This window comes from Oncorhynchus masou, unplaced genomic scaffold, assembly GCF_036934945.1.
Source record: "Oncorhynchus masou masou isolate Uvic2021 unplaced genomic scaffold, UVic_Omas_1.1 unplaced_scaffold_2241, whole genome shotgun sequence".
In the NCBI taxonomy this organism is placed as follows: Eukaryota; Metazoa; Chordata; class Actinopteri; order Salmoniformes; family Salmonidae; genus Oncorhynchus; species Oncorhynchus masou.
This window is the reverse complement of record NW_027008715.1, coordinates 1,148-26,636: the sequence shown is the minus strand read 5'-3', so window position 1 is coordinate 26,636 and position 25,489 is coordinate 1,148. Positions and strand designations below refer to the sequence as shown.

Genomic DNA, 25,489 nt, shown 5'->3' with positions numbered 1-25,489 from the left:
GAGAAAACACACAGGAGAGAAGCCTTTCCAATGTTCTCAGTGTGGAAAGAGTTTTATCCAGTCATCACATCTGAAAGAGCATAAGAGGATACACACAGGAGAGAAGCCATTCCAATGCTCTGAGTGTGGAAAGACTTTTAGCCAGATAGGGCAGCTGAAATATCATGAAAGAAAACATACAGGGGAGAAGCCTCATCACTGTTCCCAGTGTGGAAAGGGTTTCAGATACTCAGGGCATCTAAAAGTGCACGAAAGAACACACACTGGAGAGAAGCCCTATCAATGCTCCCAGTGTGGAAAGGATTTTAGACACTCCGGACATCTTAAAGATCATGAGAAAATACACACAGGAGAACAACCATTCCAATGCTCTCTGTGTGGAAAGAGTTTTACCCATTTAGGGAACCTGAAAATGCATGAGATGACACACACAGGAGAGAAGCCTTTTCACTGCTCCCAGTGTGTAAAAAGTTTTACCCAGTTAGGGAACTTGAAAACGCATGAGATGACACACACAGGAGAGAAGCCTTTCCACTGCTCCAAGTGTGACAAGGGTTTTAGAACCTCGGGGAACCTGAAAACGCATGAAATGTCACACACGGGAGAGAAGCCTTTCCGATGCTCCCAATGTGGAAAGAGTTTTACCCAGTTAGCGAGCCTGAAAAGGCACGAAGGAACACACACAGGATAGAAGCCTTTCCAGTGTTCTCAGTGTGGAAAGACATTTTCCTGGTCAGAACGACCTGCAAATCACACGAGAGAAGAGAGACACTGTTGTAGATGGCAGAATTTGGGGTGAGCTGTTGTAACTTCTCCAGGTTGATGCTCTGTTCTGTGATGAACTGCATTTCATAAACTACTACGCCTATTACCTGTCTGCACCCTAACACATTGCTGCCGTCTGTAACTGTTGCATTAATGAAGTACTATTATCACCTTCCTCTATATGAGGGGACATGCAACTATCTGCATTTTATTTTGGGGTTCTTCCCTGACTATGATCAGCGAGACAGATCTCACTTGCTTGTATTTAAGATGTACTATTATCACACCTTAAATAGTCTCTGATCTTTGGGATTGAGTGTGTTCTGACTTTATTATTTTTTTGCAATGGGTTTCTTTGGTTTGTGGCCACATGAAATAAAGAATTTTATGAAAGCAACTCAAAAAAACAGCCTTACTTTGTTAGCCGGACCTTTACGTCTCCAAGCAACAAATAAATAAAAACGGGAACATATTTAAAATGTATTTTACTTTGATTAATTGTGTCATTTGTATTTGATTTAGTTGATTTATGTAGAAGTTATCAAGTTAAACGTGTTTGGAAATGTCACGACATTGTTATGACATCAGTTGTTGACTGGGAAACCCAGACGCGAGCTGCCCAGTGACGAGAGCCTACCAGACGAGCTAAATGCCTTTTTATGCTTTGAGGCAAGCAACACTGAAGCATGCACGAGAGCACCAGCTGTTCTGGATGTCTGAGTGATAACCCTCTCGGTAGCCGATGTGAGCAAGACCTGTGAACAGGTCAACATTCACAAAGCCACGGGGCCAGACGAATTACAAGGACGTGTACTCAAAGCATGTGCGGACCAACTTGCAAGTGTCTTCACTGACATTTTCAACCTCTTCCTGACCCGAGTCTGTAATACCTACATGTTTCAAGCAGACCACCATAGTCCCTGTGCCCAAGGAAGCGAAGGTAACCTTCCTAAATGATTACCACCCGTAGCACTCACGTTGGTAACCATGAAGTGCTTTGAAAGGCTGGTCATGGCTCACATCAACAGCATCCTCCCAGATACCCTAGACCCACTCCAATTCGCATATCGCCCAAACAGATCCATAGATAATGCAATCTCAATCGCCCTCCACACTGCCCTTTCCCACCTGGACAAAAGGAACACCTATGTGAGAATGCTGTTCATTGACTATAGCTCAGCGTTCAACACCATAGTGCCCATAAAGCTCATCACTAAGCTAAGGACCCTGGGATTAAATATTAAATACCTATATATAGATTAATAATAATAATAATTAATAGATTAAATACCTCTCTCTGCAACTGGATCCTTGACTTCCTGACGGGCCGCCCACAGGTGGTAAGGGCAGGCAACAACACGTCTGCCATGCTGATCCTTAACTCTGGGGCCCCTCAGGGTTGTGTATTTAGTCCCCTCCTGTACTCCCTGTTCACCCACAACTGCTTGGCCAAACATGACTCCAACACCATCATTAAGTTTGCTGATGACACAACGGTGGTAGGCCTGATCACCGACAACGATGAGACAGCCTATAGGGAGGAAGTCAGAGACCTGGCAGTGTGGTGCCAGGACAACAACCTCTCAACTGCGACCTGGCCAAGATAAAGCAAAGCAGTGCACCAAAAACAAGGACACAGAGTTACACATGGAATAAACAAAATGTACAGTCAATAACACAATAGAAAAGTCTATATACAGTGTGTGCAAATGAGGTAAGATTAGGGAAGTAAGGCAATAAGGGCACTAAATAGGTTATGGGTAAGATAACATCAGTAGTACTACTTAGGAGGTGAGTGAAGCCTGATAGGAACTGAGAGGAACTGGAAAACGCCAAGTAGAGCTACAGTTTAGTACCGTTTTCATTTGGATTTACGTTACCTGCTACTTCATCATCTTTTGTACCTTTTTAAAGGTGACCATTTTTTCATATCCGTTGGAATCTGTTATACCTCACCTGGATTACAGTTCTTTCTTTCACCACTTACCATCCAGGAATCTGTTATACCTCACCTGGATTACAGTTCTTTCTTTTACCACCATCCAGGAATCTGTTATACCTCACCTGGATTACTATTATTTCTTTCACCACCATCCAGGAATCTGTTATACCTCACCTGGATTACAGTTCTTTCTTTCACCACTTACCATCCAGGAATCTGTTATACCTCACCTGGATTACAGTTCTTTCACCACCATCCAGGAATCTGTTATACCTCACCTGGATTACAGTTCTTTCACCACTTACCATCCAGGAATCTGTTATACCTCACCTGGATTACAGTTCTTTCTTTTACCACCATCCAGGAATCTGTTATACCTCACCTGGATTACAGTTATTTCTTTCACCACCATCCAGGAATCTGTTATACCTCACCTGGATTACAGTTATTTCACCACTTACCATCCATGAATCTGTTATACCTCACCTGGATTACAGTTCTTTCATTCACCACTTACCATCCAGGAATCTGTTATACCTCACCTGGATTACAGTTCTTTCACCACTTACCATCCAGGAATCTGTTATACCTCACCTGGATTACAGTTCTTTCTTTTATCACCATCCAGGAATCTGTTATACCTCACCTGGATTACAGTTCTTTCACCACCATCCAGGAATCTGTTATACCTCACCTGGATTACAGTTCTTTCACCACTTACCATCCAGGAATCTGTTATACCTCACCTGGATTACAGTTCTTTCTTTTACCACCATCCAGGAATATGTTATACCTCACCTGGATTACAGTTCTTTCTTTCACCACCATCCAGGAATCTGTTATACCTCACCTGGATTACAGTTCTTTCACCACTTACCATCCAGGAATCTGTTATACCTCACCTGGATTACAGTTCTTTCTTTCACCACCATCCAGGAATCTGTTATACCTCACCTGGATTACAGTTCTTTCTTTCACTACTTAAAATCAAATCAAAATCAAGTCAAATTTTATTTGTCACATACACATGGTTAGCAGATGTTAATGCGAGTGTAGCGAAATGCTTGTGCTTCTAGTTCCGACAATGCAGTAATAACCAACAAGTAATCTAACTAACAATTCCTAAACTACTGTCTTATACACAGTGTAAGGGGATAAAGAATATGTACATAAGGATATATGAATGAGTGATGGTACAGAGCAGCATAGGCAAGATACAGTAGATGGTATCGAGTACAGTATATACATATGAGATGAGTATGTAAACAAAGTGGCATAGTTAAAGTGGCTAGTGATACATGTATTACATGTATTACATAAGGATGCAGTCGATGATATAGAGTACCGTATTTACGTATGCATATGAGATGAATAATGTAGGGTAAGTAACATTATATAAGGTAGCATTGTTTAAAGTGGTTAGTGATATATTTACATCATTTCCCATCAATTCCCATTATTAAAGTGGCTGGAGTTGAGTCAGTGTCAGTGTGTTGGCAGCAGCCACTCAATGTTAGTGGTGGCTGTTTAACAGTCTGATGGCCTTGAGATAGAAGCTGTTTTTCAGTCTCTCGGTCCCAGCTTTGATGCACCTGTACTGACCTCGCCTTCTGGATGATAGCGGGGTGAACAGGCAGTGGCTCGGGTGGTTGATGTCCTTGATGATCTTTATGGCCTTCCTGTAACATCGGGTGGTGTAGGTGTCCTGGAGGGCAGGTAGTTTGCCCCCGGTGATGCGTTGTGCAGACCTCACTACCCTCTGGAGAGCCTTATGGTTGAGGGCGTGGTCTTTTACCACATAGGGCTATCTTCTGTATTACTCTGACTTGTGCGATAAGTTTGTCTCTCCTCATTTGATAATACAAACATAACCACTACACGTTACCAACTCCAGTCAGCAGATGGCGATGTGAGTTTTTACAGAAGATGCTTCTTGCGTGACGTATAATCTAGTGGACGGGACTGGAGGCTTCTACAACAGCGACAAAGCCTACTGATTCAAACAACGCAGTGGTTTGCTAGCGAACAAAAAACCGAAACATTAAAAGATCTTTAGACCAATCTTGGGTATTTTAATCTTAGTGTTTAGAACATAATTATATTTACGTATCTACTAGTTCATTTTAACGTCATTTGTTTGTTAAATTAGCAAATGTGTTAAATTGATACTGCACTCGGCTAATCGCCCGGAGCATGTGGTCACTTAGCAAGACGGAGAAAGAAGCTCTGCTGAAAGGAGAGGAAGAAGCTTTCAGAATGAAAAATTATGAAGATGATGCTATCACATTGAAAAAAGAGAATGGATTGGAAGAAGAGCCCTTTGGAGTGAAAGAGGAAGAGGAGGCTATCTCTATAAAGGAGGAGGAGGAAGACGTTTTGGGAGTGAAAGAGGAGACTGAAGATCCGATTACCACCAGTGAGTACTGTCTTAAAAACAGGGGCACAAACTATGCCGTTGTTGAACTAATGTGGTGTTTTTAAAGGGGCATTATACTTCAGTTCTGCACTTGAATATGTTGTTCAGTAATGTAGGAATGGTTGAAGGGGCAATCTGCCATTGGTACATATATTTTTGGGACTTTTCCATGAGATTGATTTAATTATCCACGTGGTCTATATTAAAGTGCTCTAAATCTAATATAAAAGGCTTTTAAAATTCAATATTGGTGCATACATTTGCATCACAAACCATATTTTACAAAATCATGATGAATGTGGCCATTTTAGGCCCTTTTTAGACATTTTCATGCCTCTTGTAAGACTGATTGCAATAGAAGATCATAAGTTTACCATCTGTTTGACGTTCTCATTCACACAGGAGAGAGACATGGCTATTATGGATCCTCTGGGGAGCCTCAACAACATCCTGATGCTGACGAGGCAGAGAAGAGTCTCTCCAGATCAGAACACCAGATGGTACAGCTTGGTCTGGTCTAGCATACAGCTTGGTCTGGTCTAGCATACAGCTTGATCTCTCGGGGTCTGGGCTGGGTTTCTGTAAAGCACTTTATGACAACAGCATCCATAATGATATGTGTCCCCTCTTTATGGTTACCAGGACAACGCTAGCCCTTCCTCCCTCCCAGAGTCCCCGTGTTGTGCCTCTCCCGGTAGCACCTTACTGCTGGGTATGAAGAGGTTGTCTGTGCTGCTGGTGGACTGCAGGAAAACAACGGGGCTGAGTGGAACTGTGAGAGGAGGAGAAGAGAAGAAAGGATCAGATTTGACACATCAAAGTAAGTAGTTTAGTTTGAACAAATACAATAGATCTGCCCACTGGTATCTGTTACCAGGACAACCAGCAGAGTTCTGTTAGTTGACAGGAAGGTGGACTGGTGGATATGGATGTTATGAATATCATAACACTGAAAAAGGATTCTGCCAATGAACAGAGAGAAGCCAATTGACCACATAAAACCTTGATGAAAGTTAGCTTTAGAGAGAAAGTTTCAAGATGATCCGATGTAAGGTGCTTGTTTTACAAAAACGTTTCCATAAAACATTATGGATGTTACATTGCCTGTCCCAGTCAACCCCCTATCTTTACAAGACTCTAGAACAGGCAAACTAAACTCCAGACACTTCAATGTGGTCTATATTGCTTCATTAATATCTGATCTACAGAACTTGTTAAAAATGTCAAATATATATTTTAAAATATATAAATATATTATAATATATATATATATATATTTAAAACAAGTTCAACCGATTGAAGTTATACAAACGGTACCAGTTGGACGTTTCAAGCTGTGGAGTGAGTTTACGGCACGTTCTCACCTCCGTTACACATGTTCAGGTTGACTTTCCCACGGAATCGACCATACAGTGGGGCAAAAAGTAATTAGTCATCCACCAATTGTGCAAGTTCTCCTACTTAAAAAGATGAGAGAGGCCTGTAATTTTCATCATAGGTACACTTCAACTACAACAGACAAAATGAGAAAAAAATCCAGAAAATCACATTGTAGGATTTTTAATGAATTTATTTGCAAATTATGGTGGAAAATAAGTATTTGGTCAATAACAAAAGCTTATCTCAATACTTTGTTATATACCCTTTGTTGGCAATGACAGAGGTCAAACGTTTTCTGTAAGTCTTCACAAGGTTTTCTCTCACTGTTGCTGGTATTTTGGCCCATTCCTCCATATAGATCTCCTCTAGAGCAGTGATGTTTTGGGGCTGTTGCTGGGCAACACGGACTTTCAACTCCCTCCAAAGATTTTCTATGGGGTTGAGATCTGGAGACTGGCTCGGCCACTCCAGGACCTTGAAATGCTTCTTACGAAGCCACTCCTTCGTTGCCCGCGCGGTGTGTTTGCCCGGCGATCATTGTCATGCTGAAAGACCCAGCCACGGTTCATCTTCAATACCCTTGCTGATGGAAGGAGGTTTTCACTCAAAATCTCACGATACATGGCTCCATTCATTCTTTCCTTTACACGGATCAGTCGTCCTGGTCCCTTTGCAGAAAAACAGCCCCAAAGCATGATGTTTCCACCCCCATGCTTCACAGTAGGTATGGTGTTCTTTGGATGCAACTCAGCATTCTTTGTCCTCCAAATACGACGAGTTGAGTTTTTACCAAAAAGTTCTATTTTGGTTTCATCTGACCATATGACATTCTCCCAATCTTCTTCTGGATCATCCAAATGCTCTCTAGCAAACTTCAGACGGACATGCACTGGCTTAAGCAGGGCGACACGTCTGGCAATTATAGTCAATGAACTAATCACTGATCATAATCTTGATGTGATTGGCCTGACTGAAACATGGCTTAAGCCTGATGAATTTACTGTGTTAAATGAGGCCTCACCTCCTGGCTACACTAGTGACCATATCCCCCGTGCATCCCGCAAAGGTGGAGGTGTTGCTAACATTTACGATAGCAAATTTCAATTTACAAAAAAAAAAAATGACGTTTTCGTCTTTTGAGCTTCTAGTCATGAAATCTATGCAGCCTACTCAATCACTTTTTATAGCTACTGTTTACAGGCCTCCTGGGTCATATACAGCGTTCCTCACTGAGTTCCCTGAATTCCTATCGGACCTTGTAGTCATAGCAGATAATATTCTAATCTTTGGTGACTTTAATATTCACATGGAAAAGTCCACAGACCCACTCCAAAAGGCTTTCGGAGCCATCATCGACTCAGTGGGTTTTGTCCAACATGTCTCTGGACCCACTCACTGTCACAGTCATACGCTGGACCTAGTTTTGTCCCATGGAATAAATGTTGTGGATCTTAATGTTTTTCCTCATAATCCAGGACTATCGGACCACCATTTTATTACGTTTGCAATTGCAACAAATAATCTGCTCAGACCCCAACCAAGGAACATCAAAAGTCGTGCTATAAATTCACAGACAACACAAAGATTCCTTGATGTCCTTCCAGATTCCCTCTGTCTACCCAATGACACCAGAGGACAAAAATCAGTTAACCACCTAACTGAGGAACTCAATTTAACCTTGCGCAATACCCTAGATGCAGTTGCACCCCTAAAAACTAAAAACATTTCTCATAAGAAACTAGCTCCCTGGTACACAGAAAATACCCGAGCTCTGAAGCAAGCTTCCAGAAAATTGGAACGGAAATGGCGCCACACCAAACTGGAAGTCTTCCGTCTAGCTTGGAAAGACAGTACCGTGCAGTACCGAAGAGCCCTTACTGCTGCTCGATCATCCTATTTTTCTAACTTAATTGAGGACAATAAGAACAATCCAAAATTCCTTTTTGATACGGTCGCAAAGCTAACTAAAAAGCAGCATTCCCCAAGAGAGGATGACTTTCACTTTAGCAGTGATAAATTCATGAACTTCTTTGAGGAAAAATTATGATTATTAGAAAGCAAATTACAGACTCCTCTTTAAATCTGCGTATTCCTTCAAAGCTCAGTTGTCCTGAGTCTGCACAACTCTGCGTGGACCTAGGATCAAGAGAGACGCTCAAGTGTTTTAGTACTATATCTCTTGACACAATGATGAAAATAATCATGGCCTCTAAACCTTCAAGCTGCTTACTGGACCCTATTCCAACTAAACTACTGAAAGAGCTGCTTCCTGTGCTTGGCCCTCCTATGTTGAACATAATAAACGGCTCTCTATCCACCGGATGTGTACCAAACTCACTAAAAGTGGCAGTAATAAAGCCTCTCTTGAAAAAGCCAAACCTTGACCCAGAAAATATAAAAAACTATCGGCCTATATCGAATCTTCCATTCCTCTCAAAAATCTTAGAAAAGGCTGTTGCTCAGCAACTCACTGCCTTCCTGAAGACAAACAATGTATATGAAATGCTTCAGTCTGGTTTTAGACCCCATCATAGCACTGAGACGGCACTTGTGAAGGTGGTAAATGACATTTTAATGGCATCGGACCGAGGCTCTGCATCTGTCCTCGTGCTCCTAGACCTTAGTGCTGCTTTTGATACCATCGATCACCACATTCTTTTGGAGAGATTGGAAACCCAAATTGGTCTACACGGACAAGTTCTGGCCTGGTTTAGATCTTATCTGTCGGAAAGATATCAGTTTGTCTCTGTGGATGGTTTGTCCTCTGACAAATCAACTGTAAATTTCGGTGTTCCTCAAGGTTCCGTTTTAGGACCGCTGTTGTTTTCACTATATATTTTACCTCTTGGGGATGTTATTCGAAAACATAATGTTAACTTTCACTGCTATGCGGATGATACACAGCTGTACATTTCAATGAAACATGGTGAAGCCCCAAAATTGCCCTCGCTAGAAGCATGTGTTTCAGACATAAGGAAGTGGATGGCAGCAAACTTTCTACTTTTAAACTCGGATAAAACAGAGATGCTTGTTCTAGGTCCCAAGAAACAAAGAGATCTTCTGTTGAATCTGACAATTAATCTTAATGGTTGTACAGTCATCTCAAATAAAACTGTGAAGGACCTCGGCGTTACTCTGGACCCTGATCTCTCTTTTGAAGAACATATCAAGACCATTTCAAGGACAGCTTTTTTCCATCTACGTAACATTGCAAAAATCAGAAACTTTCTGTCCAAAAATGATGCAGAAAAATTAATCCATGCTTTTGTCACTTCTAGGTTAGACTACTGCAATGCTCTACTTTCCGGCTACCCGGATAAAGCACTAAATAAACTTCAGTTAGTGCTAAATACGGCTGCTAGAATCCTGACTAGAACCAAAAAATTTGATCATATTACTCCAGTGCTAGCCTCCCTACACTGGCTTCCTGTCAAAGCAAGGGCTGATTTCAAGGTTTTACTGCTAACCTACAAAGCATTGCATGGGCTTGCTCCTACCTATCTCTCTGATTTGGTCCTGCCGTACATACCTACACGTACGCTACGGTCACAAGACGCAGGCCTCCTAATTGTCCCTAGAATTTCTAAGCAAACAGCTGGAGGCAGGGCTTTCTCCTATAGAGCTCCATTTTTATGGAACGGTCTGCCTACCCATGTCAGAGACGCAAACTCGGTCTCAACCTTTAAGTCTTTACTGAAGACTCATCTCTTCAGTGGGTCATATGATTGAGTGTAGTCTGGCCCAGGAGTGGGAAGGTGAACGGAAAGGCTCTGGAGCAACGAACCACCCTTGCTGTCTCTGCCTGGCCGGTTCCCCTCTTTCCACTGGGATTCTCTGCCTCTAACCCTATTACAGGGGCTGAGTCACTGGCTTGCTGGGGCTCTCTCATGCCGTCCCTGGAGGGGGTGCGTCACCTGAGTGGGTTGATTCACTGATGTGGTCATCCTGTCTGGGTTGGCGCCCCCCCTTGGGTTGTGCCGTGGCGGAGATCTTTGCGGGCTATACTCAGCTTTGTCTCAGGATGGTAAGTTGGTGGTTGAAGATATCCCTCCAGTGGTGTGGGGGCTGTGCTTTGGCAAAGTGGGTGGGGTTATATCCTTCCTGTTTGGCCCTGTCCGGGGTGTCCTCGGGTGGGGCCACAGTGTCTCCTGACCCCTCCTGTCTCAGCCTCCAGTATTTATGCTGCAGTAGTTTATGTGTCGGGGGCTGGGGTCAGTTTGTTATATCTGGAGTACTTCTCCTGTCCAATTCGGTGTCCTGTGTGAATCTAAGTGTGCGTTCTCTAATTCTCTCCTTCTCTCTCTCGGAGGACCTGAGCCCTAGGACCATGCCCCAGGACTACCTGACATGATGACTCCTTGCTGTCCCCAGTCCACCTGGCCGTGCTGCTGCTCCAGTTTCAACTGACCTGAGCCCTAGGACCATGCCCCAGGACTACTTGACATGATGACTCCTTGCTGTCCCCAGTCCACCTGGCCGTGCTGCTGCTCCAGTTTCAACTGTTCTGCCTTATTATTATTCGACCATGCTGGTCATTTATGAACATTTGAACATCTTGGCCATGTTCTGTTATAATCTCTACCCGGCACAGCCAGAAGAGGACTGGCCACCCCACATAGCCTGGTTCCTCTCTAGGTTTCTTCCTAGGTTTTGGCTTTTCTAGGGAGTTTTTCCTAGCCACCGTGCTTCTACACCTGCATTGCTTGCTGTTTGGGGTTTTAGGCTGGGTTTCTGTACAGCACTTTGAGATATCAGCTGATGTACGAAGGGCTATATAAATAAATTTGATTTGATTTGATTTGGCACTGCAGGATTTGAGTCCCTGGCGGCGTAGTGTGTTACTGATGGTAGGCTTTGTTACTTTGGTCCCAGCTCTCTGCAGGTCATTCACTAGGTCCCCCTGTGTGGTTCTGGGATTTTTGCTCACCGTTCTTGTGATAATTTTGACCCCACGAGGTGAGATCTTGTGTGGAGCCCCAGATCGAGGGAGATTGTCAGTGGTCTTGTATGTCTTCCATTTCCTAATAATTGCTCCCACAGTTGATTTCTTCAAACCAAGCTGCTTACCTATTGCAGATTCAGTCTTCCCAGCCCGGTGCAGGTCTACAATTTTGTTTCTGGTGTCCTTTGACAGCTCTTTGGTCTTGGCCATAGTGGAGTTTGAAGTGTGACTGTTTGAGGTTGTGGACAGGTGTCTTTTATACTGATAACAAGTTCAAACAGGTGACATTAATACAGGTAATGAGTGGAGGACAGAGGAGCCTCTTAAAGAAGAAGTTACAGGTCTGTGAGAGCCAGAAATCTTGCTTGTTTGTAGGTGACCAAATACTTATTTTCCACCATAATTTGCAAATAAATTCATAAAAAATCCTACAATGTGATTTTCTGGATTTTTTTTCTCATTTTGTCTGTCATAGTTGAAGTGTACCGATGATGAAAATTACAGGCCTCATCTTTTTACGTGGGAGAACTTGCACAATTGGTGACTGACTAAATACTTTTTTGCCCCAGTGTGGAAATATATATATTTATTTATTTATTTATATATATATATATATATTTGTGAACGTCACAAAAAAATGAACCCTTTCGACAACGGGGAAATGTTACTGATGTGCTTTTTTGTGTCTGCCTGACGTAAAAACAAGTTTTGGACTTATTTTAGGTTTAAGGACGTGAGTAGTTCACATTCTGTATCATACAGCGATGAAGGTTATATATTTACAACCACAAGCTCGATAGGAATCCAGTGATGTCTGGGTTTTGAGTGTCATAGAACTGTGTAGTTTTTTGTGTTCTGACTTATAAAACAGGATTACGATTGTTAAAACTGGCCTCAGATTATTGAACATAATGAATAAAAATAGGTAATGTAAACATTTCAGTAATTACCAGTAAGCTTTACAACATCATTTGTTTTAAAATCACACCAAGCTTGTTAAAACTGGTAACAGGTTATTGAGGGATCTGATTTAACCTCCTAGCAAGAGTTGTGGAGGTTTCATTCAGGTCTGTATTTAAATAAACTCTCTGTCTTTGGCAGGAGAAAGACCAGACTCAGAGGAACCAGAGACCTTCAAACCGGCAAAACAACACAACTGCTCCCACTGTGGAAAGAGTTTTACAGAGTTAGGCAACATGAAAAGGCATGAAAGGACACACACGGGTGAGAAGCCTCATCAATGCTCTCACTGTGGAAAGACTTTTACTGAGTTATGGAGCCTGAAAACGCATGAGAGAATACACACAGGGGAGAAGCTGTACCACTGCTCCCAGTGTGGAAAGAGTTTTACCCGGTCAGGGCACATGAAAGAACATAAGAGAACACACACAGGGGAGAAGCCTTACCTCTGTTCCGAGTGTGGAAAGAGTTTTACCCACTTATGTAACCTGAAAACACATGAGAGATTGCACACAGGGGAAAGCCTTACCACTGCTCCCAGTGTGGAAAGAATTTTACCCGGTCAGGGCACATGAAAGAACATAAGAGAATGCACACATTGGAGAAGCCTTACCTCTGTTCCCAGTGTGGAAAGAGTTTTACCCACTTATGTAACTTGAAAACACATGAGAGGTTACACACAGGGGAGAAGGATTATGAATGCTCTCCGTGTGGATTGAGTTTTACCACTTTAGGGTACCTGAAATCACATGAGCGAACACACACAAGAGAGAAGCCTTTCCAATGCTCACAGTGCAGAGAGATTTTCACCCAGTTCGGGAGCCTTAAAAGGCATGAAAGGACACACACAGTTGAGAAGCCTCATCATTGCACTCACTGTGGGAAGACTTTTACCCAGTTAGGGGGCCTGAAAAGACATGAGAGAATACACACAGGGGAAAAGCCTCATTATTGCACTCACTGTGGGAAGACTTTTACCCAGTTAGGGGGCCTGAAAACGCATGAGAGAATACACACAGGGGAGAAGCCTTACTGCTGCTCCCAGTGTGGAAAGAGTTTTACCCGGTCAGAGCACATGAAAGAACATAAGAGAACACACACAGGGGAGAAGCCTTATTGTTGCTTCCAGTGTGGAAAGAGTTTTACCTACTTATGTAACCTGAAAACACACGAGAGAATACACACAGGGGAGAAGCCTTACCACTGCTCCCAGTGTGGAAAGGGTTTTAACCAGTTAGGGGTCCTGAAACGACACGAGAGAAAACACACAGGAGATAAGGATGTAGGATGTTGAACTGTAGAACATTGGATGGATATAGGACAGATGCTGGCTGAACAGTAGGATATAGGACAGATATAGCTTCTGAACAGTGTGTTCTCCATACTTACTGTATTTTAGTGGATTGTGTTTGTGGATTTGTTTGCTGACTTCACAAAATAAATGTCCATGTAAATGGGCTAAGTCTAAATGTCCAAGTAAATGGGCTAAGTTTAAATGTCCATGTAAATGGGCTAAGTCTAAATGGGCTAAGTCTAAATGGGCTAAGTCTAAATGTCCATGTAAATGGGCTAAGTTTAAATGTCCAAGTAAATGGGCTAAGTTTAAATGTCCATGTAAATGGGCTAAGTCTAAATGGGCTAAGTCTAAATGTCCATGTAAATGGGCTAAGTCTAAATGGGCTAAGTCTACTGTATTTTGTATAAGGTACTTTGCTCCCATTTTGAGATAAATAAAATCCAGTTCGATTCCCAACTCAGTAACTCAGATCAGCTTTAATATTGAACATAGATTGTAACTCCGGCCTTGGGGGAAGGTAGATTGTAACTCAGGCCTTGGGGGAAGGTAGATTGTAACTCAGGCCTTGGGGGAAGGTAGATTGTAACTCAGGCCTTGGGGGAAGGTAGATTGTAACTCAGGCCTTGGGGGAAGGTAGATTGTAACTCAGGCCTTGGGGAAGGTAGATTGTAACTCAGGCCTTGGGGAAGGTAGATTGTAACTCAGGCCTTGGGGGAAGGTAGATTGTAACTCAGGCCTTGGGGGAAGGTAGATTGTAACTCAGGCCTTGGGGGAAGATCCGCTTTAATATTGAACATTGATTGTTGATTCCATCAATGTAATTGTCATTTCCAATTGTCTGCATCATTTCCAATTTTGTAAATGAACAAAAATATAAACACAAAATGCATTATTTTCTAGGATTTGACTAATTTACAGAAAAAAGTCAATTGAAATAAATTCTTCAGGCCCTAATCTATGGTTTTCACATGACTGGGAATAGTGCTATGCATCTGTTGGTCAACGATACCTTAAGAAAAGGTAGGGGTATGGATCAGAAAACCAGTCAGTATTTGATGTGGCCACCATTTGCCTAGAGTTGATCAGGCTTTTGATTGTGGCCTGTGGAATGTTGTCCCACTCCTCTTCAATGGGGGCGGCAGGGTAGTCTAGTGGTTAGAGCATTGGACTAGTAACCGGAAGGTTGCGAGTTCAAACCCCGAGCTGACAAGGTACAAATCTGTCGTTCTGCCCCTGAACAGGCAGTTAACCCACTGTTCCCAGGCCGTCATTGAAAATAAGAATTTGTTCTTAACTGACTTGCCTGGTTAAATAAAGGTAACAAAAAAAAAAAAATGGCTATGCAATGTTGCTGCATATTGACAGGAACTGGAACACGCTGTCATACACATCAATCCAGAGCATCCCAAACATGCTCAATGGGTGACATGTCTGGTGAGTATGCAGGCCATGGAAGAACTGGGACATTTTTCAGCTTCCAGGAATTGTGTCCAGATCCATTATCATGCTGAAACATGAGGGGATGGAGACGGGTGAATGGCACGACAATGGGCCTCGGGGTCTCGTCACGGTATCTCTGTGCGTTCAAATTGCCAACGATAGAATCCAATTGTGTTCGTTGTCCGTAGCTTATGCCTGCCTATACCTTAACCCCACCACCACCATGGGGACACTCTGTTCACAACATTGACATCAGTAAACCGCTCGCTCACACAACACCATACATATGAGGCCAGTTGGACGTACTGCCAAATTCTCTAAAACAACGTAGCTTATGGTAGAGAAATTAACATTCAATTCTCTGGCAACAGCTCTGGTGGACATTCATGTAGTCAGCATGCCAATTGCACGCTCCCTCAACTTGAGACATCTGTATCATTGTGTGACAAATCTGCACATTTTAGAGTGGCCTTTATTGTCCCCAGCACAAGGTGCACCTGTGTAATGATCATGTGATAAAAGAATGTATATGTTGAAAGATAATGATAAAATAATTCCACTCTGAACCTTATAACTCTATGAAATTGATTAGAATCATAAAATTATAATCTGACGATGTGTGTAGTTTTAGTCAGAATTAGGTTAAACAATGTATCTGTATAGTGGAAAAACACAGACTGTCTGAGCAAGGTGTAGTTTAGGATTTGAACTTGTATGTGGGTGCCTAGGAAAATACCGTAGAACAATTAAACTACTACTACTGTTTGTGTGGAAGTATGTGAGTAGGATACCTACTGTTTGTGTGGAAGTATGTGAGTAGGATACCTACTGTTTGTGTTGAAGTATGTGAGTAGGATACCTACTGTTTGTGTGCAAGTATGTGAGTAGGATACCTACTGTTTGTGTGGAAGTATGTGAGTAGGATACCTCATCTCAAACCATCTGAATTGGGTTGAGGTCAGGGGATTGCGGAGGCCAGGTCATCAGATGCAGAACTCCATCACTCTCCTTCTTGGTAAAATAGCCCTTACGAGACACTTGGCATTCAGGCCAAATAGTTCAATCTTGGTTTCACCGGACCAGAGAATCTTGTTTCTCATGGTCTGAGAGTCTTTAGGTGCCTTTTGGCAAACTCCAAGCTGGCTGTCATATGCCATTTTACTGAGGAGTGGCTTCTGTCTGGCTACTCTACCATAAAGGCCTGATTGGTGGAGTGCTGCAGAGATGGTCGTCTTTCTGGAAGGTTCTCCCATCTCCACAGAGGAACTCTAGAGCTCTGTCAGAGTGACCATCGGGTTATTGGTCACTTCCCTGACCAAGGCCCTTCTCCCCCCGATTGCTCAGTCTGGCCAGGTACCCTTCCCCAGATCTGTGCCTGTGGCACAATCCTGTCTCGAAAGGAATATTTCACATCAAATATGGGCTACTGAAAGTTCAAGAGAGAACACACATTCTGTTTCTACACTTGTCTCATGTTTTTTTTACAATTTATAACTTGAATTGTGCTTTTGGTCATTAAGCCTCATTAAATCAAACTGTATAAAGCTGTATGTATTTTATTTCAACACCTGCTCCTGACCTATACCTCAGTACATTGACTCTGTACTGGTACATCATGTATATAGCTTCCACATTGACTCTGTACTGGTACCTCCTGTATATAACCTCCACATTGACTCTGTACTGGTACCCCCTGTATACAGCCTCCACATTGACTCTGTACTGGTACCTCCTGTATATAGCCTCCACATTGACTCTGTACTGGTACCTCCTGTATATAGCCTCCACATTGACTCTGTACTGGTACCTCCTGTATATAGCCTCCACATTGACTCTGTACTGGTACCCCCTGTATACAGCCTCCACATTGACTCTGTACTGGTACCCCTGTATACAGCCTCCACATTGACTCTGTACTGGTACCCCCTGTATATAGCCTCCACATTGACTCTGTACTGGTACCCCTGTATATAGCCTCCACATTGACTCTGTACTGGTACCCCTGTATATAGCCTCCACATTAACTCTGTACTGGTACCTCCTGTATATATGCTCCACATTGACTCTGTACTGGTACCCCCTGTACATAGCCTCCACATTGACTCTGTACTGGTACCTCCTGTATATAGCCTCCACATTGACTATGTATTGGTAACCCTTGTATATAGCCTCCACTATGACTCTCTGCCGGTACCCCCTGTATATAGCCTCCACATTGACTCTGTACTGGTAACCTTGTATACAGCCTCGTTATTTTATTGTGTTACTTTTTTTTTTTTCTTCTTCAGTTTATTTAGGAAACATTTCTATGAATTACAGTCATGAATTATGATTATGAATGACAGTCATCCAATATGCTGTAATAGAAATAAGGCTATGCTCATGAAAAAAAAAATCGTCCTGCCTCATCTTCAACGGCAGTGACCGCCACTGTTTGGGTGGTGGACCATTCTTGGTACACATGGGAAACTGTTGAGCTGAAAAACCCAGCAGCATTGCAGTTCTTGACACAAACCGGTGCGCCTGGCACCCACTACCATACCCGTTCCAAGACAAATATTTTGTCTTCCCCATTCACCCTCTGAATGGCACACATACACAATCCATATCTCATTTGTCTTAAAAATCCTTATTTAACCTGTCCTCCCCTCCCCCTCATCTTGTTTTAACTAGTGACATCAATAAGGGATCATAGCTTCAGCCTGGATTCACCTGGTCAGTCTAAGTCATGGAAGGAGCAGGTGTTCTTAATGTTTTGTAGACTCAGTGTAAAGCACTACAGATAATCAAGTGCTATTTGTATGTGATGCATTTGCTCTATTGTGTCCAGCAGGGCAAGTAGTTCTGACATCATAATACACACCTCTGATAATCAAGTGATATTTGGAATGTCTGAGTAGTTCTATATGATGTCATAATACACCCCTCTGATAATCAAGTGATATTTGGAATGTCTGAGTAGTTCTATATGATGTCATAATACACCCCTCTGATAATCAAGTGATATTTGGAATGTCTGAGTAGTTCTATATGATGTCATAATACACCCCTCTGATAATCAAGGGCTATTTGCATGTGATGCATTTGTTCTGTTGTTTACAGGATGATTTGTATGGTATAAAGCGTGGCTTTAAGGCAAAAGTATGGTCACATCTAATAAAAACGAATGTGAAAAATGAACAGAGTATTAAAACAAATGTGTTTTAACACACAACCTATTCGTAGAAGTATTTATTAATCATCTACATATTCATATTAAGCTTCTACGTCTGTATACAGAAACGTATTATTTGTAAGACGTAAGAGAAAATATATCAGCTTATTGTTAAACAGAAAGTTTTACCCACTCCAGTCAGCAGATGGCGATGAGCGTCTTTCGGGTGATGCTTCTTGCGTGACGTATAATGGACTGGACGGGACGCTTCTTCAGGAACAACAACACGGCAACTATTTCAACCACCGAGGTAGCTTGCTAGTCAACATAAAACTGTATAACTAAAAACTGAAATATTGACGCTTTAGACCACGGTTATGTACATTAGCTAATATCAGTGTTTTAAACACAATTATGTTGACGTATCTACTGGTTAAATTTAACCTAATTTGCTTGTTCAATTTGCAAACTTGTTAAAGATTGATACTGAGCCTAGCACTAGGCTCGTCGCTAATGCTACCTAACTAACATCCCTGACCATGAGCTCATTAAACTACTCATCCCCTGTTAAAGAAGAAGATATCTACTGGACGGAGAAAGAAGCTCTGGCGCTGAACATTGTCGTGAAAGATGAAGAAGAGGAGGGTGTTACAATGAAAGAAAAGAAAGAACCTTTCAGAATAAAAAAGGAGGAAGAGGAAGCTGTTATAGTGAAAGAAGAGGAAGAACATTTTGGAGTGGAAGAGGGGATTGAGGCTGTCACAGTGGAAGAGGAAGAGGAAGACGCTTTCAGAATGAAAAAGGAGGAAGAGGAGACTATCACGTTGAAAGAAGAAGAGGAGGATGTTATCGTGAAAAAATATAAAGAACCTTTAGGAGTAAAAGAGGGGATGGAGGCAGCCAGAGTGGAAGAGGAGGATGTTATAGGGGGAAAGAGGAAGAACCTTTTATAGAGGAAGAGGATGCTGTCTTAATTAAGGTGAAGGAGGAAGACGTTTTGGGAGTGAAAGAGGAGGAGACAGAAGATCCGATTAACACCAGTGAGTATTGTCTTAAAAACAGGGGCACAAACTATGCAGTTGTTGAACTATAATATATTTTTAAAAATCATGATGAATGTGGTCATTTTTGCCCTGTTTCGACATATTCTTGATATATATCATATCTATGCCTCTTGTAAGACTATGATTGCAATAGACGGTCATAAGTTCACCATATGTTTGTTTGATGTTCTCATTCACACAGGAGAGAGACATGACTATGGTGGATCCTCTGGGGAGCCTCAACAACATCCGGATGCTGACGAGGAAGAGAAGAGTCTCTCCAGATCAGAACACCAGATGGTACAGCTTGGTCTGGTCTAGCATACAACTTGCTCTATCAGGGTCTGGGCTGGATTTCTGTAAAGCACTTTAGGTCAACAGTGACATCAGCATCCATAATTATATGTGTCTGTGTCCCCTCTTTATGGTTACCAGGACAACGCTAGCCCTTCCTCCCTCCCGGAGTCCCCGTGTCGTGCCTCTCCCAGTATCACCTTACTGCTGGGTATGAAGAGGTTGTCTGTGCTGCTGGTGGACTACAGGAAAACAACGGGGCTGAGTGGAACTGTGAGAGGAGGAGAAGAGAAGAAAGGATCAGATTTGACACATCAAAGTAAGTGCTGTAGTTTAGTTTGAACAAAAACAATAGATCTGACCACTGGTAGCTGTTCCCAGTAGGGCTGTCCCCAACTAATACAAATACAGCTTTGCACACTCTTGGCATTCTCTCAACCAGCTTCACCTGTTACCAGGACAACCAGCAGAGTTCTGTTAATTCTGGGATCGAACCCAGGTCTGTAGTGACACCTCAAGCACTGTGATGCAGTGCTTTAGACCGCTGTGCCACTCAGGTGGCAGCTCCTTTGTTTGGCATGGACATACTGACTACTATCACATGGACAGACTGACTACTATCACATGGACAGACTGACTACTATCACATGGACAGACTGACTACTACCACATGGACAGACTGACTACTATCACATGGACAGACTGACTACTATCACATGGACAGACTGACTACTACCACATGGACAGACTGACTACTATCACGTGGACAGACTGACTACTATCACGTGGACAGACTGACTACTATCACGTGGACAGACTGACTACTATCACGTGGACAGACTGACTACTATCACATGGACAGACTGACCACTATCACATGGACAGACTGACCACTATCACGTGGACAGACTGACTACTATCACATGGACAGACTGACTAATATCACATGGACAGACTGACTACTATCACATGGACAGACTGACTACTATCACATGGACAGACTGACTACTACCACGTGGACAGACTGACTACTATCACGTGGACAGACTGACTACTATCACATGGACAGACTGACTACTATCACATGGACAGACTGACTACTATCACATGGACAGACTGACTACTATCACATGGACAGACTGACTACTATCACGTGGACAGACTGACTACTACCACGTGGACAGACTGACTACTATCACGTGGACAGACTGACTACTACCACGTGGACAGACTGACTACTATCACGTGGACAGACTGACTACTACCACATGGACAGACTGACTACTACCACATGGACAGACTGACTACAACCACATGGACAGACTGACCACTATCACATGGACAGACTGACCACTATCACATGGACAGACTGACTACTACCACGTGGACAGACTGACTAATATCACATGGACAGACTGACTACTATCACATGGACAGACTGACTACTATCACATGGACAGACTGAGTACTACCACGTGGACAGACTGACTACTACCACATGGACAGACTGACCACTACCACATGGACAGACTGACCACTACCACATGGACAGACTGACTACTATCACATGGACAGACTGACTACTATCACATGGACAGACTGACCACTACCACATGGACAGACTGACTACTACCACATGGACAGACTGACTAGTATCACATGGACAGACTGACTAGTATCACATGGACAGACTGACCACTACCACATGGACAGACTGACTACTACCACATGGACAGACTGACTAGTATCACTACTACCTCATGGACAGACTGACTACAACCTCATGGACAGACTGACTACTACCACATGGACAGACTGACTAATACCACATGGACAGACTGACTACTACCTCATGGACAGACTGACTACTACCACTACTACCTCATGGACAGACTGACTACTACCACATGGCCAGACTGACTACTACCTCATGGACAGACTGACTACTACCACTACTATCACATGGACAGACTGACTACTACCACATGGACAGACTGACTACTACCACATGGCCAGACTGACTACTACCTCATGGACAGACTGACTACTACCACTACTACCTCATGGACAGACTGACTACTACCTCATGGACAGACTGACTACTACCACATGGACAGACTGACCTCTATCACTACTACCTCATGGACAGACTGACTACTACCTCATGGACAGACTGACTACTACCTCATGGACAGACTGACTACTACCTCATGGACAGACTGACTACTACCACATGGACAGACTGACCTCTATCACTACTACCTCATGGACAGACTGACTACTACCTCATGGACAGACTGACCACTACCACATGGACAGACTGACTACTACCACATGGACAGACTGACTACTACCACATGGACAGACTGACTACTACCACATGGACAGACTGACTACTACCTCATGGACAGACTGACTACTACCTCATGGACAGACTGACTACTACCACATGGACAGACTTCAATAGTGTGTTTGTGGGGAGCAGGCTGTTTATTTAGTCAGGCTGTTTATTTAGTCAGGCAATGCCCACGTTATTCTGACATATTTTAGAATGTTAATTATGTGAACGTCAATGCATAATATATGGGTAGGCAAATGATAACAATAAATATTATTGTTAAAATGGTAATGCATATGTTTTTAGCAGACTGACTACTATCACATTTTGTGGGGAGATTTTATGCTTGTAGACTATTACAACAATTACACATAAAAATGTGAAAATTACAATGAAGTGCTTGAAAAAAGTCCTTAAGTTCTTGAATTCGACTTGCCCATGTCTGCATTAATTCCTGCGACTTTGCTCAGCCAGCAAATGAAAGATAAAATAATCTGCTATTTAAATTATTCAGTTTCCTGGCATATCGTTAGATCTTGTCCCCGGGACAGTAAATTTCAGTTGGTGCTGAACCCAGACTGCCGCTGGCAAATGTACCTGAATGTTCAACCCTGTGTGTGCGGTGCGTGTAGGGTCTATATGTCTACCACTTCGTGTAGCCGTTAGCGATGCTAATGTCTTCGGGTAGCCGTTAGCGATGCTTATGTCTTCGGGTAGCCGTTAGCGATGCTTATGTCTTCGTGTAGCCGTTAGCGATGCTTATGTCTTCGGGTAGCCGTTAGCGATGCTTATGTCTTCGTGTAGCCGTTAGCGATGCTTATGTCTTCGGGTAGCCGTTAGCGATGACTATATCTTCGTGTAGCCGTTAGCGATGCTTATGGCTTCGGGTCGCCGTTAGCGATGCTCATGTCTTCGTGTAGCCGTTAGTGATGCTCATGTCTTCGTGTAGCCGTTAGCGATGCTCATGTCTTCGGGTAGCCGTTAGCGATGCTCATGTCTTCGGGTAGCCGTTAGCGATGCTCATGTCTTCGGGTAGCCGTTAGCGATGCTCATGTCTTCGTGTAGCCGTTAGCGATGCTTATGTCTTCGTGTAGCCGTTAGCGATGCTCATGTCTTCGGGTAGCCGTTAGCGATGCTTATGTCTTCGTGTAGCCGTTAGCGATGCTCATGTCTTCGGGTAGCCGTTAGCGATGCTCATGTCTTCGGGTAGCCGTTAGCGATGCTCATGTCTTCGGGTAGCCGTTAGCGATGCTCATGTCTTCGTGTAGCCGTTAGCGATGCTTATGTCTTCGTGTAGCCGTTAGCGATGCTTATGTCTTCGTGTAGCCGTTAGCGATGCTTATGTCTTCGTGTAGCCGTTAGCGATGCTTATGTCTTCGTGTAGCCGTTAGCGATGCTTATGTCTTCGTGTAGCCGTTAGCGATGCTTATGTCTTCGTGTAGCCGTTAGCGATGCTTATGTCTTCGTGTAGCCGTTAGCGATGCTTATGTCTTCGTGTAGCCGTTAGCGATGCTTATGTCTTCGGGTAGCCGTTAGCGATGCTCATGTCTTCGGGTAGCCGTTAGCGATGCTCATGTCTTCGGGTAGCCGTTAGCGATGCTCATGTCTTCGGTAGCCGTTAGCGATGCTCATGTCTTCGGGTAGCCGTTAGCGATGCTCATGTCTTCGGGTAGCCGTTAGCGATGCTCATGTCTTCGTGTAGCCGTTAGCGATGCTCATGTCTTCGTGTAGCCGTTAGCGATGCTTATGTCTTCGTGTAGCCGTTAGCGATGCTTATGTCTTCGTGTAGCCGTTAGCGATGCTTATGTCTTCGTGTAGCCGTTAGCGATGCTTATGTCTTCGGGTAGCCGTTAGCGATGCTTATGTCTTCGGGTAGCCGTTAGCGATGCTTATGTCTTCGGGTAGCCGTTTGCGTGCTTATGTCTTCGGGTAGACGGAAAGACAATTAAAAAGTATCCTACCTGGCAGAATCGTGATTATTTGCATCAATGCATTGGCCATTTTGTTTTGAAAACTCCCCGTCACAACTGCGCTACAGAAGCACTGCTAGACAAACAAGACTGTCTTGCTGGTGCCACTTGAATTAAAGGGTAACTACACACAAACATTCAGGTTTTCCCAGATTTCCCCTGATGTGGTTTAAGCATTGTTGTGGAATTAGAACATTCAATTATGTTTTTCTATTGAAAAATGTGATTTTGAGAGAGAGAAAAATGGGGAAATCAGTCCTCCTCAATGTTTTTGTTTTGTTGTCGCGGTATCTCTTTTCTTTGCTGTTACGGTAAATAAATTTAAATCAATGTAAGAACACAGGGGAATGTTCATTTAAAAGATTGCTAGTCATTATTAGCCTGGTTCTATTATGGGACACAGGCCAGGTCATTATACATTATCACATCTAATTGAGGGAAACTGTATTTACTATCACTGTTGTGGTTGTCTCACCAAGCTACCTTAAGATGGATGCACTAACAAGTTGCTCTGAATAGTGACCATACTATTCCCTTAAAGCCACGCAGTGTAAAATACATGGGTCATGTGAACAATGGCGCACATGCATCACATGCTAAGAGACAATGGAGCACATGCATCACATGCTAAGAGACAATGGAGCACATGCATCACATGCTAAGAGCACTTGCCTGTAAGTCTCTCTGGATAAGAGGGTCTGATAAATTACTAAAATGTATGTGGAGATTTCATTCAGGTCTCCTGTTTTAACCACTCTGTTTCTCTTTGGCAGAAGAGAGACCCGACTCAGAGGAACCAGAGACATCTGAACCATTGAGACGACACCACTCTTCCCAGTGTGGAAAGAGTTATACCCGTTTATGGAGCCTGAAAAACCATACGAGAACACATGCAGGGAAGAAGCCTTATCACTGCTCTCAGTGTGGAAAGAGTTTTACACGGTTAGGGAGCCTTGAAATACATAAAAGAATACACACAGGAGACAAACCTTACCAATGCTTCCAGTGTGGAAAGAGATTTATCCAGTCAACACATCTGAACGAGCATAAGAGAATACACACAGGGAAAAACCATTCCAATGCTCTCAGTGTGGAAGGACATTTTCCCGATCAGGGGACCTGAAATCTCATAAAAGAATACACACAGGGGAAAAGCCTTACCACTGTTCCCATTGTAAAAGTAGTTTTAGCTGGTCAGGGCAACTGAACGAGCATGAGAGAACACACACCGGGGTCAAGCCTTACCACTGCTCCCAGTGTGGAAAGAGTTTTACAAGGTTGGGGTCCCTTAAATCACATAAGATATATATACACACACACAAGAGACAAGCCCTATAACTACTCCCAGTGTGAAAATAAGTATTATCATTAGGGGACATAAAAAAAGCAAACACTCTGTAGAGAGGCCTTTCCAATGCTCTCAGTGTGGAATGGGATCTGAAAGCGCATAAGAGAATATACACGAGAGAAGCCATTCCAATGCTTGCAGTGTGCGAAGAGTTATACCCGGTAAGGGAATTTAGAAACTTATGAGACACACATGAAATC

General features: G+C 43.1%; 1 protein-coding gene across 1 annotated transcript; it reads left to right on the top strand.

Moving 5' to 3' along the window:
* The first annotated feature begins 12,587 nt into the window (after positions 1-12,587).
* On the top strand, positions 12,588-13,708 carry LOC135533137 (zinc finger protein 135-like). The gene is made up of 2 exons (XM_064960546.1): positions 12,588-12,947; positions 13,010-13,708. Exons 1-2 carry the CDS (start codon positions 12,642-12,644, stop codon positions 13,697-13,699), a joined length of 996 nt encoding a protein of 331 aa, XP_064816618.1. The 5' UTR covers positions 12,588-12,641; the 3' UTR covers positions 13,700-13,708.
* Positions 13,709-25,489: the final 11,781 nt, after the last annotated feature.